This window comes from Myxine glutinosa, chromosome 9, assembly GCF_964187855.1.
Source record: "Myxine glutinosa chromosome 9, kmMyxGlut1.1, whole genome shotgun sequence".
Classification (NCBI taxonomy): domain Eukaryota; kingdom Metazoa; phylum Chordata; class Myxini; order Myxiniformes; family Myxinidae; genus Myxine; species Myxine glutinosa.
In genome coordinates, this window is record NC_136269.1 from 18,891,982 (window position 1) to 18,907,631 (window position 15,650).

Consider the following 15,650-nt stretch of genomic DNA (forward strand, 5'->3'; position numbering starts at 1 on the left):
CTTTTGGGTTATTTGGGGTCTTTTGGGTTCTCTGGATCTTTTCGGTCATCTGGGTTTTTCAGATCTTCAGGGACTTTTGGGTCATCGGGTTTTTTGGGGGGGTAATCTGGGTCTTTTGGGTCCTCAGTGACGTTTAGGTCATCGGGGTCTTTTGTGTCCTCTGGGACCTTTGGAGCTTCAGGGTCTTTTGGGTCCTCAGAGCTTTTGGATCCTCTGGGTCATTAGGGGTCTTAAGGATCTTAGGGGTAATAAAGGGTCTTCAAAGGTCTCAGGGGTCTCAGCAGTCTAAAGAGTTCAAAGGTACATTTCAATAGTACGTAATTAATTAATAGACGTACGTAATTAATAGACACAAAAGGTATGCCTCACACTGACACACACGCACGAGCACTTGCGCACACTGACACACACACGCACGAGCATTTGCACACACTGACACACACACGCACGCTTGCGCACACACACACACACACACACACACACACACACACACACACACACACACACACACACACACACACACACACACCTCATCCGTTTATTTTAGTTAAAGTTTATATTTGCACAAGTGAACGTTACACAGGGCGACCCAAAAAAAAATCTCCCACATTTCAAAGGTAAATTAAAAAAAAATGGTTAAAGATAATCAAGTTTTGTGGCGGGCACAAGGGACAATAATTCCGCGCACCAGTGGGTGGCGCGAGCGTCCCGGCGGGGAGCTGAAATGCATGCCCCGCCTTTCGGCCGATCGGCCACGCCCGGGGGCAAGGCGTGGCCTCGGGACATATATGCGGGCTCTAAGCTCGAGCCCGCCCAGTGCTGAAGTTCGAGCTCTGAATAAAGACTCTTGTTTGTACCAACGCGTTGTGGCCTACCTCTCTGGCAATCGAGTCGTGTGTGTGCAGCACCACACTGGTGACCCCAATTGGTTCAGCCGTTGCTGACCCCCGAACGCGCCATGGCTACCAACGCCATCGCAATCAAACTCCTGGAGTTTTGGGAAGCGCAAGCCGACGTTTGGTTTGTGCAGGCCGAAGCTCAATTTCAGCTCCGAGGCATCACGGCGGACGAGACCCGATACTACCACGTGGTCGCCGCCCTCGGGCCCGGCACTGCCGCCCGAGTCGTGTCCATCCTTCGGCGCCCGCCGGGCGACCACAAGTACGAGGCGCTCAAACGTCTCCTCCTCGCCACGTTCGGGCTCACAGAGATCGAACGTGCCGACCGCCTCCTGGACCTTCTCGCCCTCGGCGACACACGACCATCCGTCCGGATGGATTTCATGCTGTCTCTGCTTGGGAACCAGCGCCCGGATTTCTTGTTCCGCCAGCTACCGATACAGGTACGCCTCGCGCTGGCCGGTTCCAACATCACGGAACCCCACGCCCTGGCTGGAGAGGCCGACAAGTTTTTCGCGGCCTGCGACACACGGTCGGTTTACGGTGCCGCCGTAGTGGCTCCCGGTGCGGAGGCTCCAGCGCTCCCGGCTTCCCTCGTGGCCGCTGCTGCGCCCCGCCCACTACCCACGCTGCCACCACCACCGCCACCGACGCGGCCGCCACCGCCGCAAACCTGGTGCTACTACCATGCCAGGTTCGGCCACAAGGCTAAAACGTGCCGCCCGCCGTGTTCTTTTGACGGGTCGGGAAACGTCCGGGCCGGCGCTCACTTGTGGCCCTGAGTGTCGGCCATTCCAGCAGCCTCCTGTTCATCACAGACACCTTGTCCGGACGCCGTTTCCTTTGCGACACAGGAGCGCAGGTAAGCGTCCTCCCTGCCTCCGCGTCCGACAAGCAAGCCGCGGGCTGGGGCCCCGCTTTGCTTGCCGCCAACGGTACACCCATCCGCACATTCGGGAAGCGTTGCCTCTCACTGCGGTTCGGAGGGCAGCGCTTTCAATGGTCGTTCGTCACCGCCAGCGTGCCAATGGCCCTGCTCGGTGCGGACTTCCTATGTGCGCATGGCTTGTTGGTCGACGTTAAGCACAGACGTCTCGTCCAGGCCGAAACCTTCAGCTCGCTCACTTGTTCGCTGAGCGGCTCGTTGAGCAGCTCACTGAGTGGCTCACCGAGCGGCTTGCCAAGCGGCTTGCTGAAAGGTTCCGAGCCGGCGAGGTTAGTCTGCACACTTCCGGCAGCGGACGAGTTTACCCGCCTCCTCGCCAGTTTCCCGGCCCTCACGCGGCCCACCTTCTCAGCGGTGGCCATCAAGCATGGGGTGGAGCACCATATCCCCACGGTCGGGCCGCCGGTCTACGCCCGGGCACGCCGACTCGAACCCACGAAGCTTGCCATGGCGAAAGCGGAGTTCGCCATGCTGGAACGGCTGGGTATCATACGGCGCTCAAACAGCGCTTGGGCCTCTCCGCTGCACATTGTGCCGAAGCCCGGCAGAGGATGGCGGCCGTGCGGGGACTACCGCCGGCTCAATGATGCCACCACTCCCGACCGCTACCCAGTCCCGCATATCCAGGACCTTTCCGCCCGGTTGGCAAACACGATCGTGTTCTCCAAGGTGGACCTCATCCAGGACTACCACCAGGTCCCCTTACGACCGGGAGATGTCCCAAAGACGGCCGTCATCACCCCTTTCGGCCTCTTTGAGTTCCTGCGAATGCCTTTCGGGTTGAAGAATGCGGCCCAGGCGTTCCAACGGCTCATGGACAGCGTCTTGCGCGACTTACCTTTCATCTATGTCTACCTGGACGACATCCTAGTCGCAAGCGTGTCCCGGGAGGAGCACCTGCTCCACCTCCGCACGCTTTTCGAACGCCTGGGCCAGCATGGTCTGATCATCAACCCCGCAAAGTGCCGTTTCGGCGTCGCCACCATCGACTTCTTGGGGCACCGCATCACCAGGCACGGGGTCGTCCCTTTACCGGCCAAGGTGGAGGCGGTCAGGGATTTCCCGCGCCCCCACACGATCAAGGGGCTCCAGGAGTTCCTGGGCATGGTAAATTTTTACGACCGCTTCGTGCCCCACGTCGCTCGGCTCCTCCGCCCCCTGCACGAGGCCCTCCAGGGCAAGCCGGGCAAAGGTGACATCGCCTGGTCGGAGCCGATGGCCGCGGCATTTGCAGGCGCAAAGCTGGCCCTGGCTAACGCCACCATGCTGGCGCACCCGGCGCCCGATCGCCCTCACCACCGACGCGTCGGACTACGCGGTGGGTACGGTGCACGAGCAGTGGGTGCGTGGCGCTTGGCAGCTGCTGGCGTTTTTTAGCCGGCAGCTTCGCCCGCACGAACGCCGCTACAACACCTTCGACCGCGAGCTGCTCGGGCTCCACCTGGCGGTCCGACACTTCCGCCATCTGTTAGAGGGCCGCCCGTTCACGGCTTTCGTCGACCACAAGCCCCTTGTGTTCACGATGGCCAAGGTCGCCGAGCCATGGTCGGCACGGCAGCAGCGTCACCTCTCTGCCGTGTCCGAGTACACGACAACCCGGTTGGGTAAAGTAAAGACAACCCGGTGGCGGATTGCCTTTCCCGTTCCGTCGCGCACGCGGTCCACCTCGGGATCGACTATGCCCGGATGGCGGAGGCCCAGACCGCCGACCCCGGCGTCCAGGCCTTGCGGACCGCCGTTACTGGCCTCCGCGTCACCGAGGTACCGTTCGACGTCGCGGGCGCGGCCCTCCTGTGCGATGTCTCCCTCGGCCGGCCTCGCCCCATCGTGCCCGCTGGCTGGCAGTGCCCGGTTTTCAACGCCATCCACGGCCTGTCCCACCCGGGCGCGAAGACCTCCCAGAAGCTCGTCGCGGCGAAGTTCGTCTGGCATGGCCTCAGGAAGGACTTCCGCGACTGGGCAAGGACGTGCCTCGCGTACAGGCGCGCAAAGGTCCGCCGCCACACCCAGGCACCATTGGCCCCGTTTACAGTGCCCGAGCGTTGGTTCGACCACGTACACGTCGACTTGGTGGGACCTCTGCCCCCCTCGCGGGGGTTCACCCACCTCCTCACCATGGTGGACCGCACCACACGGTGGCCGGAGGCCGTGCCATTGGCGGCGACGTCTGCGGCTGATGTGGCGCAGGCCTTCATCGCCACTTGGGTTGCCCGGTTCGATGCCCCCTCGGACATCTCGTCCGACCGCGGCCCCCAGTTCACCTCGGAGCTCTGGGGCACGGTGGCGCAAGGGCTCGGCGTAAAACTGCACCGCACCACGGCCTACCACCCCCAGGCCAATGACCTGTGCGAGCGCTTTCATTGCTCGATGAAGGCCCTGCTCTGGGCCAGCCTCCGCGACGGCCTGCTGGGCCTCAGGACGGCGCCCAAGGACGACCTGCGCGCGTCCTCGGCAGAGCTGGTTTTCGGGCAACCACTGCGGGTACCGGGCGAATTTATCCCCGACTCCACAGTCCGCGGCGCAACAGCGCTCCACCCTGCAGGAGACCGCCCGGAGGTTCGCCCCGGTGCCGACGGCACACCACGGTTGCCCGTCCTCCCACGTCGCCCCGGAGCTTCGCACAGCGGAGTACGTCTTCGTCCGGCACGACGCCCACCGGGCACCGCTACGGCCCCCGTACGACGGGCCCTTCCGCGTGCTGAAGACCGGGGACAAATATTTCACCGTCGACATCGGCGGTGCCCTGGATCGTATCTCCATGGACCGCCTCAAGCCGGCCAACCTCGATCTGGACCACCCCCCGCAAGCAGCTCTGCCTCCGCGTCGAGGCCGCCCCACGGCGGTCAGACCCCCGGCACCCCCCAGCCCCGCTACCCCCCAGCCCTGCACGCATCGCCAGGGGGCGTTTCGGCCGGGTCATCCGGCTTCCCCGCAAACTCACCCTTCAGGTGCGCGGAATTCTGGGGGGGCACGTGTGGCGGGCACAAGGGACAATAATTCCGCGCACCAGTGGGTGGCGCGAGCGTCCCGGCGGGGAGCTGAAATGCATGCCCCGCCTTTCGGCCGATCGGCCATGCCCGGGGGCAAGGCGTGGCCTCGGGACATATATGCGGGCTCTAAGCTCGAGCCCGCCCAGTGCTGAAGTTCGAGCTCTGAATAAAGACTCTTGTTTGTATCAACGCGTTGTGGCCTACCTCCCTGGCAATCGAGTCGTGTGTGCGCAGCACCACAATTTTATTTGCACACATGAAACTTCATTCAATACAGTTTTTATTCATCATGTTTTAAAGATGACATCCTCCAAATGGTGGCCGTCATTGTCTAATCGCTTGGAGGCGATTTCTGAAGGCTGCCATGGCTCGACGGGTCATGTCGGGTGGAACAGCGGCTATCTCCTGCTGAATAGCAACCTGAAGGGCTTCAAGAGTTTGGGGTCGATGAGTATACACTCGTGATTTAAGGTAGCCCCACAGAAAACAATCACGAGGGGCGAGGTCAGGGGAACGGGCCGGCCACCCAACATCGCCACGCAACGAGATCACCCGATCCGGAAACATTTCCCTCAGCACTTGCAATGATCTTCGAGCTGTGTGTGTCGTAGCTCCATCTTGCTGAAACCACACATCGAGTTCTTCAAGCTCAAGGTGTTCGAGTTGTGGCCTTAGAAAGTTTTCGAGCATATCAATGTAATGGTCAGAAGCTACGGTAACAGTTACACCACCCTCTTCAAAGAAATAAGGACCCACGATGCCAACATCGGCAACAGCGCACCACACACTCACTCGATCGGAGTGCAACGGTCTTTCGTGGAGCATGTGACGGTTGTCTTCAGAGCAATGGCGAAAATGTTGTTTGTTCACAGAGCCACTCAAATGAAAATGAGCTTCGTCACTGCACAAGAGAACAGCATCTTCCGGAACACGTTGCAGAATGTTCTCGCATAACTCCCTGCAGCTTATCCAGTCTCTCGCATCGAGTTATTGCACAACCGCCATTTTGTATGGATGGAAGTGGAGGTCTTTGTGTAAGATTCTCCTTGCAGTTTCCCGGGATATCCCTTCAGCTAAAGCTTCCGCGCAGAACGTCTCGGAGACTGCACAACAGATCGCCTCGATGCTTCAATATTCTCAGGTGTACGAGCGCTCCTAGGTCGACCAGGTGATTTTCTTTTTAAAGCTGAGCCTGTTTCCCTGAAATTCTCAACCCACCGCAAGATGGTTTTCCAATCTGGAACGTTGTGGTTCCGTGGAATACTGAAACGTCTTCGAAAGGCCCTCTGCACGGCGATCACGGAACGGTTGTTTGTGAAGAACGCTTCGACAGCGAACGCACGGTGTGCTCCCGACCGCGCCATGTTGGCGACTGAGGACGGTTGCGGTTGGGCTACCGACAGACCCTAGCCCCGCCACTCCTGCCTCACCACTGCCAGTGCTACAGCCTTTCGAAATGTGGGAGGTTTTTTTGGGTCACCCTGTACTAAACTAGCAAAACTACCCGGCGATGCCCGGAAAATAGTCAGTCACATGTGTGTAGTGGGATTTTTATAGTCAGAGGAAGCCACGCCCCTTGGGCACGCCCTGCTGCCACGCCCCTTGGGCACGCCTTGTATAAATCTGATGCTCCCATGTTTTTTGTGGTGAAAACTTCGGCCTACTCCCCATGGATGATGGACCCCCTCTTCCCTCTCTAAGTCACTTCCTCAGGCTGTCCATGAGGCACAACCGAATAAACAGACGTTCACAAATATGGTTATAAAAAGATTGATACCGTAGCTCATAATGCTTATTATAATTTTCTCGGCACAAGTCGGTAATATTTACTAGTCGGCGTACCTCAGATATTCATGATCTCGATGTGAAAATCAACGTTTTCACCCGTCTCATCTGAGGCTAAAGATGAACAGTTCGAGTTGTAAATCCGACATATTGTTTCCACATTAACATCACGCCCGGATGAAACAGGGCAGTTGTGAGCTAATGGTGTGTTGCAGGAAACGCAGTGGTTTATGGAAACCGCTTGGAAGCGCACACCATCATCCAGGCTTTGCTCCTGCTCGGAATCTCGGGTTCACGGCTACACCTGGTGGAGCCACCTGTGCGCGTTGGACCCTCTTGTTTTAACAACTTTGCTATCGAGGAAGCAGTCAGGGCAGCGCTACTGCAGGCCGGTGTGGTCGTTCATTGGGCCTGCTTGTTAGCCCACTGGCATGATGGCAAAGAGTCACAGCCTGGGGACCTCATTACATCCGTCTCTTTTACAACTGACACAAAGGCCTTGTCTCTTCCATGTGACGTAAGTTCATTGCTCCTTATTCGCTGCATGCATCTCTCATGTGCTCCAATCGGATGCTTCTTCATCGCTTTGTTTGAATAACATAAAATGTCCATATAAAATGGAGCGTTCATCTTTGGAGCATTGCAGTGTGCTAGCAGCTGTAGGGTACTCTTCTCCAAAATTGTGTACTCGCCATGTGTGTAACAGGGACATGTGTGTTACAGGGACATGTGTGTTACAGGGGCATTTGTGTAACAGGGACACGTGTGTTACAGGGACATGTGTGTTACAGGGACATGTGTGTAACAGGGACATGTGTGTTACAGGGGCATGTGTGTTACAAGGACATGTGTGTAACAGGGACATGTGTGTAACAGGGACATGTGTGTAACAAGGACATGTGTGTAACAGGGACATGTGTGTAACAGGGACATGTGTGTTACAGGGACATGTGTAACAGAGACTCTTAATATCCTACATGTGTGTTATACCGCATTGAACTATCATACAGTATCCTGCCGCAATAAAATGAACAGCACAGATTGAAAACACATGACCTTATCAATGTACAGTATCTTGTCAATGTAAACTTATAAATGTGTGTATGTGTGCCCTTATAAATGTAACACACACACACACATAGATAAGGTATTTGTGTGTGTGTGTGTGTTCTTATCAATGTACAGTATCTGGTCAATGTAAACTTGTAAATGTGTGTGTGTGTGTGTCCTTATCAATGTAAACAAATACCTCAGCTATGTGTGTGTGTGTGTGTGTGTGTGTGTGTGTGTGTGTGTGTGTGTGTGTGTGTGTGTGTGTGTGTGTGTGTGTGTGTCATGTGTGTGTGTGTCATGTGTGTATGTACTATATATACAGACTTGGCATTTAATATGGAATATTTTTTTTGTGGGGGTGAACTTACTTTTCAAGATGACTTAGAACCAAAAGTTCATTGGAATTATGTTGAAATTATTCTAGATTTTGTTAATGTGACCTTTAAAAGAAACAAAAACCACATTTGACATTTCGAAGCAAATAAATTGATCCTTGAAAGTGATGTAAACTGATATCGAACTCAATTCACGGACAGTACTGTGTTAAACTTCTGTGCGTTTTCCAGAAGTATCTCTTTATTTTGCACATTAGGCAAAATTTTTTTTTAACAAAAACAAAAGTTAAATTACGACTGGGATTACGGACAGTAAAATTACAGTTCAGTACTTCGTGTAACCCCCACGAGCATTCAGGAGAGCACGTACACATTTAGGCATGCTGTTCACGAGATTTGCCAAGGTTTGGACAGGAATCGCTTGCCATGCAGATACAATAGCCTGCTGCAATTCACGCACAGAGGCAGGCTGCTGGTCCAAGTTGTCGATTTGACGCGTTAATTCTGCCCACAAGTTCTCTATCGGATTCATATCTGGGGACATGGCAGGCCACTCCATATGCTCTACACCACGGTCAGCAAGAAAGTGTTGGATCATGCGAGCACGATGAGGCCGTGCATTGTCATCTTGGAAGACAAAGTTTCCTCGAAAGGCTGCACGAACAAATGGAAGCAATGTTTCTTCCAGAATGGCCCTGTGCTTGAACTGGTTCAGGTTTCCATTCAGAACAACGAGGTCAGTTTTGCCCCCTGCATGAAAAGCAGCCCAAACGGTCACCCCACCACCTCCAGCTTGGACTCTTGGCACTATACAATCTTCATTGTGGGCTTCATGCACTTGTCTGCGCACTCGGACGCAGCCATATTGACGATAGACCAGAAATCTAGACTTGTCACTGAAGATCACGTGATTCCAGTGTCCTGGCTGCCATTGACGGTGCTCTCTGGCCCACTGCAATCGGCGCTGGCGGTGTTGTCTGGTCAGAAGTGGCTTTCTCAGGGGATGCCTGGCACGATAGCCTGCTTGAACCAGTCGTTGGTTGACTAGCCTTCTGGATACAGGCACATTTGTCAGTTGCTGCCACTCAGCCCTAAGCCGATTAGCTGACTTGGTACGGCCATTGCGGACTAACCGGTGCAGCTGGCGATCATCCCTCCTTGTGGTTCTGCGGGGACGTCCTGACCTCGGTATTGGAGTCGGGACACCCCTCTGAGCATTTCGTTTCAGGATCTTTGACACCTGACCTTGAGTGATGCCATACTGCCGAGCAATAGCACGCTGTTTCATGCCGGAATTTCGTAAAGCCACCACTAAATGACAAACAGCATTGTCGAGTTGACGGACCATCTCCAGGGGAAGCGGCAATAACTTTTGTAGATGTGCAGCAGTTGTTTTCCACTAATACAGAACGCAACAACCTTTATATACCCAATTGTGAAGCCAATCATCAAATGTACCTGTCCGTACATTTTGTCACGCCACCTGTGATATAATCCTGTTATTGACTTCTTGCTGCGACAGACAATCAGTGACATGGTACTTTTAACAAAGAAATCACCGAAGCGTAAAAGAAACTCACCAGATTGATATACCGAGTTCAGAAAGTAAACCCAAGTCAAGAAAAAAAAATATTCCATATTAAATGCCGTCTGTATATATATTGTAACGGATTTGGGAAACCGTGCACTTTGTGTAATTGATTGTAAATATATCCCCTTGTAAATAATGTAATGATTCTTTGTAAATACCTCCATTTGTGTAAAGGTCAAAGGTCGTCCTTTAGTTAGTCCATTGCATACACGTAGAAAACCATAGGACCCTCTCTATAGTTATTTCTTTATTATGTGTTTCAGTTTAAGGCTGTGTCTCCACTAGTTGACCTTGCGCTGCACCAAATGAAATAAGAAAGATCCCCTTTTCAATCGTCCCAAAGCCTCCATTACCAACTGCATTCGCCTACATTACCAACTGCATTCACCCTCCATTGCCCATGTGCTCCAACTCGGAAAAGAAGGGCGTTGCCCGCCCATCGTCATCAGAAGGTGGAGCCAAGAAAGCCCTTGACGACCAACCCAGAATGAGTGGGTATGGCTCAAGAGGGCGGGGTTATAAAACCCGTTGCATCAGCCCCCACCAGAGATGCGTAAGGGGCCAGACGAGAGAGGGAGGACGAATTACGAGTTCTGTCGAGGTCGAGTGGAGCGAGCAGGGGCGAGCGGCAGAAAGAGGGCCACGGAAATTGCCTGGCCGAGAATTGCGTATGCAACATACCAACCTTCCCCTGCTATATAATTGTCCGGTCGCGTCCAACGACACGCGGAGCTGTTTGCCGGGTTTTCGCCTCGACCCCAAAGCGTGGATCGGAGCGCGCGCTTGGAGCCGGACCTCGACGCCTATGATCTGCCTGGACCCTTCTCTGCCTTCCCATACCATCCTTCCCATTCCATCCTTTCGTGTAAGTGTGTTCGTTCTGTCTGGGGTGTTTGATAAGTTAAGCCTGTATAAGCTTGCCCTGTGTCTGCTTCTTCTTCTTCCCTTGTACAATGTACATGCCCTTCTTTTGTTTCCTCTTCGGGTTTTTTTGTACGTAATTAATAAATCTTTGTTCTTCCTACCTTTTGGTTTCTTCTTTCTCATCTGATCGCTTTCGTCCCTTCTTCCAATTGATATACGTGGCACGATTCGGCCAACGCTCAGGATCGGGTTTAGTTCTCTGTTAATGGCTCGAACTCCGGGTTGCTAAAAACCGCTCGGCAACTAGTCCATCTAAAACCGTGGTTCGAGCAGAAGTTATTCCCTCGTTCCTGGCTGGCGGTAGTAATTAGGTACGTAGCGAACCCCTAGGCCCAACAAACCCTACCTACCGTCGGTCCGGGAAGGACGTTGTAGCTTCGAGTACTCACGTCGGTCAGTGACAGACAAGGGGATCAACCCCCCTTGGTAAGGGGAAAGGCCGACGAGATCCGTAACAATTGGTGTTGGGGAGTGGGATTTGAGGCCCGAACCAAATTTTTATATCTGAAAAAAAATTTGGTCAAAACTACGAGCGGCCAAAAATTTTTTTTTTAACATCCAAATTAAAATCGTGCCATGGATGATCAAGGCGACCGGATGCCGGTAGGTGAGCTAGAAGAGGGGGTAGAGTCAACCCAGGACCCCGGGGAGGCAGTGGGAATAATGGAGGAGGAGCGCAATACGCATGTGGTAGCGGAGATTTCAGGCGCACAAGATGGCGGCGCCTCGCATGAGGTTGCCGCAGCACAAAATGGCGGCGGCTCGCAAGTATCGGCGAGGGCCAGGCCCGCAGCGCCGGTGGATTTGAACCTCTTCATGATACAAATGGAGGCCCTTATGGTCAAGATGGGTGAGCAAATGGAAAATAAAATGGATGCTCGGAGCGATAAGATGAGTGAGAAAATGAGAAACCAAATTAGAGGTTTGGAAAACAGAATGGGGGAGCATTTAGAAAACCAAATTGGGGGATTGAAAACTGAGATGGGAAATCAAATCGGGGGGCTAGAAGCCAAATTTGAGGGGTTAGACAATAAATTTGAGGGGTTAGACAATAAATTTGAGGGGTTAGACAACAGATTGGAAGGGCTAGAAGGTAAATTGGGGGGCCAACTGGAGGACGTGGGTAACCAAATCGGGGAAATGAAGAATGGGTTAATGGGGTTGGAAAATAGAATGGCCACCCAGGAGAACCAAATGGAAGGGGTGAAGAATGGGTTAGGGGGGTTAGAAAACACTATGGAAGGCAAATTGAGGGAAATAGGGGAGCAATCCGCCCGGGAAATTAAACAGATGGGGAATCAGATGGAGGAGGTTAAAATCGGGTTAGAAACCAAATTGGATGACCAGAGGAATGATTTGGAACAGATGAGGGTGGCATCTACCAAAGAGATGGGAGAGATGGGGGAGGAGATAAGGCTTGGAGTGGGCGAAGAGGTCGCAGGGGTACGTGAGGAGGTAAAGCGGGGTGAGGAGCGCATGGAGAAAGAGGTGAGGAATAGTATGGCTAGGTTACAGGGGGGAATAGAAGACCTGACGCAGGGAGTAGAGCAGCTGACGGTGGGACAAAAGGAGTTGGGGGAGCAGGTGGAAAAGAATACGGCGGTAATAGGAGGGTTGAAAGCGACCCAGAAGGAAATAAAAAAAGAACTGATAGCGACTAAGAGGGAATGTCAGATGGTACATGAGGGGTTGACAAAGAGGTTGGACGAGGTGACAGAGGCAATGGAGACAAAACAACGGGAAGTAAGGACGCACATAGAAACGACCAAGGTGGCCTTAGAGGAAGAAATTGAGGGGGCGCACCGGGAAATAAAAGAGGTGAAACAAAAATTAGAGGAGGTGGAAGAGGGGGTGAGTGAAATTAAAAAGAGACGGAGGGAGACAAAAAAGTAGCTGAAGGAGGAAGTAATGGAATTGGTGCAAGGTTTGTGTTCAAATCGTGATGATGTGCTTACTGACCAAATAAAGAGTTTGCAGGTGGCGGAGGAGGAGCGAAGACGAGGTGCCGACGTGAGTGGCGATATACTTGGAAATGTATATGGTGTGGGGGGAGATTCAGTGAGATTGGGTGTTGGTTTGGACCCGGGCGTTCGTGAGAGGCCGCTGGTAAGGTGTGCGGGAAGAGGAGGTGTGCGAGAATGTCCGACTATGGGGAGTGCGGAAGGTATTTGTGAGCCAGGGTGTGCGGCAGTGATCGGGTGTGTGCAAGAATGCACCCCCATGAGTGGTACGGAGTATGTACCGGGCGAGAGTGCGCAAGAGGGTGCGTGAGAAAAGTGTGGAACGGAGGTGTGTGTGAGGAAAAAGTGTGCGCTGAGGAGTGAGTGCGTTGCCAAGAGTGAGAGTGAATGCACGGCAGAGTGTGGTGGTAAGAGTGACAGAGTACGAGTTGGTTGTGGCAGGTGAGGAAGAATGCACACCTGGAATGGAAGAATGCACACCTGGAATGGTCGAGCGCATGTGGGAATGCACACCTGAGTTGGTGGTGAAGCGCGTGATTTCGTGTGCAAAAGAGTGCACACCCGTGGCTGTCACAGAGGATGTGACCGAGGAGTGGGCGCGAGGAGGTGTGTTGATGAGGTATGCGAACGACGAGTGTGTGCCAAGGTGTGCGGTGGTCAGGTGTGTAACGAAGTCTGTGAGCGGAATGAGTGTACCTGGGTGGTGTGTAGGAGAAGGAACAATAACGAAGTGTATGGAGACGCCGGGCTTGGTGAGTGTGAAAGGGGTCGCGTATGCGTGTGAGCCTGCAAGTGAAGCATCGACGTGGACCGGGGCAGTGTTTAGGGCGACGGATAGCCGACGCGAGCACTCGGTGCGCGGCGCGCTTTGTTGGCTGCGAGAACCGGCGGGGATCGGTGCAACGTGGCTCCTGTTCGGAGCGCCACGCACGATCCGGGCTGGACCTCGCCCTGCACGGTCGCGTCCGCGCTCCGCTAAGTGGAGCGGGCGGCCCGGTGTGAGGGAAGGTAAGAAGGGTCGGCACGGCGACCCCTTGTGGTTGCGGCGTTCCGGCCGGGCGAGATTGGGGCACCGGGCGGGAGACCGAAAGGTTCCGCGCCGAGGTGGCCCTTGGAATCTCGGCCCGAGTAAACCTCCTTCCCGGAACCGAGTGCCGGATGGATCCAACTGCAGGAAACAAACCACCCGCGTTCATTGCTCGGCTTTGCGAAGCCGGGCTTTGAGAATGTAATGACGTACCGAGGCTCAGAATAATGGATGAGTAGGGATAGGGAATATGCTTAGCAGTGAAATTTGATGATTGGTAAATTTGATTGGCAGATGATTGGCAAAGTGATGGGCAGAATTGGAATTTGATGGCAAAATTGATAGTAGGAGATGCCCGATGTGCAAGGATGGTAAATCCACCATCCCTCACATTGCCCGGGCACATGAGCACTAGTTATGGGGTTTTGGCAGTGTAAGCTCGCCGAGGGAGGGTTTAGATTTTTTTTTTTGATTTTTTTGTATACTGAATCGAGGCTCGTGAAAGAGCTAAATAATTGTATAGGGACTGAGAAATGACCATAGGTGACATGAGAGTTAAGTAGCGACATGATACCTGTAGTAGGGGACGTAGGTAGATTAGCTGGTTGATAACGACGAGGGAGCGCGATAATATAAGGGGCGACTGGGAAGCGCGAGTTTTATAAGGGCACCAGGTAGATCAGATGATGCAGTGTGTTTGTGGTTTATTGGATGAGGAATTGGAATGGAAGTTTTTGCGGGTGAGCATGTTGAGCAAATGAGGAATTGAGGGGCAATGCTCGTGAATGGTGCTGTGTGTGTGTGTAAAAGTGTATTCGGTAGCGTATTGTGAAAAGTGTGAGGTGATTGTGCATTGTATTGAATGGAATGAAGAAGCCTGGGAGGAAGGAGGGTGCAGGAAGCACCACGTGTGTGAGCACAGGTGTGCAAGTGAACAGGTGTATGTAGAATGGTTGAATGAATGGTCTGGAGTAAATGGAGTATGGAATGGATGGTGTGGAGTGAGTATGGTGGAAACTGTGGAGTGGAGTGGTTGGTGCGAAGGGAGTGTATGGGGAGGATGGACTCCTATCACGAATACCTGGGGAGGGTAGAGGGCATAGGTAAATTGTGGTTGGATATTGGCATCTGTGGTGCGTGTGGAAGAATGGTGTTTGGATGGGTGCATTAGTGACGTGGAAATGGCTGGGCGTGTGGCCTGTTAGTGTGTGTTGTTACGGGGTCCCCCCCGCCTTACCCCTGGTCTCGGTGGACCTCCGGACCCCGAGAGGGTCCCCGGCAGCAAGATGTTTTTATCCCTCACTGGAACCAGCAAATGAAACAGTCGAATCAAATGATGCAACCACACCCGGTTACAAACAAACCATAATATATTATAAATCCCACACAAAGAGCCATACCGCAATGGGGCAAGCCATACAGCAATGGGGCAATCACACACTTTCAAATCCTACGACCATATCCTTATCAAGCCCCTCAACTCCACACTCAGGGCACCTCCCCCAATGTCTCTGCTCCACTCCAAGGCGAAGTCCCAATGTCTCTGTGCGCTCCCGCGATCGGGGAGTCGAGACCCGATGGTCAATTGAGGCGTCGACGAGCGAGACGACCCCGAGGTCATGTGCTCAGTCCCCAGCAGCACAGCGGTGGAGAGGAACCTCACAAAGATTCGAATTGAGGCGTCGACGAGCGAGACGACCCCGAGGTCACGTGCTCAGCCCCCAGCAACACAGCGGTGGAGAGGAACCTCAAAGATTCGCTCCGATGTACACGTTGCGGTTCCACCCGCGAGCCTCCGTAGAATTTGCACGTGCCCCTCTCTGGCACGGCCGTTCCCGGCGATCCCCCAGGGAATAATTCCCAGCCGACACGACGAAAGCCTGTTCCCTGCAGGGTGCTCGCGTGGCCAGAATGGCGGGCGGCTTTCGCTCCAACCCGGGTTCTCAAGGTCTGGATCCTCCGGAACCTTGCTGAGAATACCCGGCGACACCGGCTCCCCGCACTCCGGCGATATCTCTTATCGCCCGAACTCCCTTTGATTGAGTATGGTGATGAGCGCTATTCTTCCCCCATCTTCCCCCATCCAAATTTCCTATTAAGGAAATCCTCCATTAAGCATTTCCTTGAAGTTAAGGAAAT

General features: G+C 53.8%; 1 protein-coding gene across 1 annotated transcript in view; it reads left to right on the forward strand.

Annotated features, from left to right (window-relative positions):
- CFAP61 (cilia and flagella associated protein 61) overlaps positions 1 to 15,650 on the forward strand; it is a 258,248-nt gene that overhangs the window by 180,596 nt on the left and 62,002 nt on the right. The window contains exon 20 of the mRNA XM_078785078.1: positions 6,836 to 7,137. Coding sequence (XP_078641204.1) covers positions 6,836 to 7,137 — 302 coding nt within the window. The remainder of the gene's footprint in view (positions 1 to 6,835; positions 7,138 to 15,650) is intronic.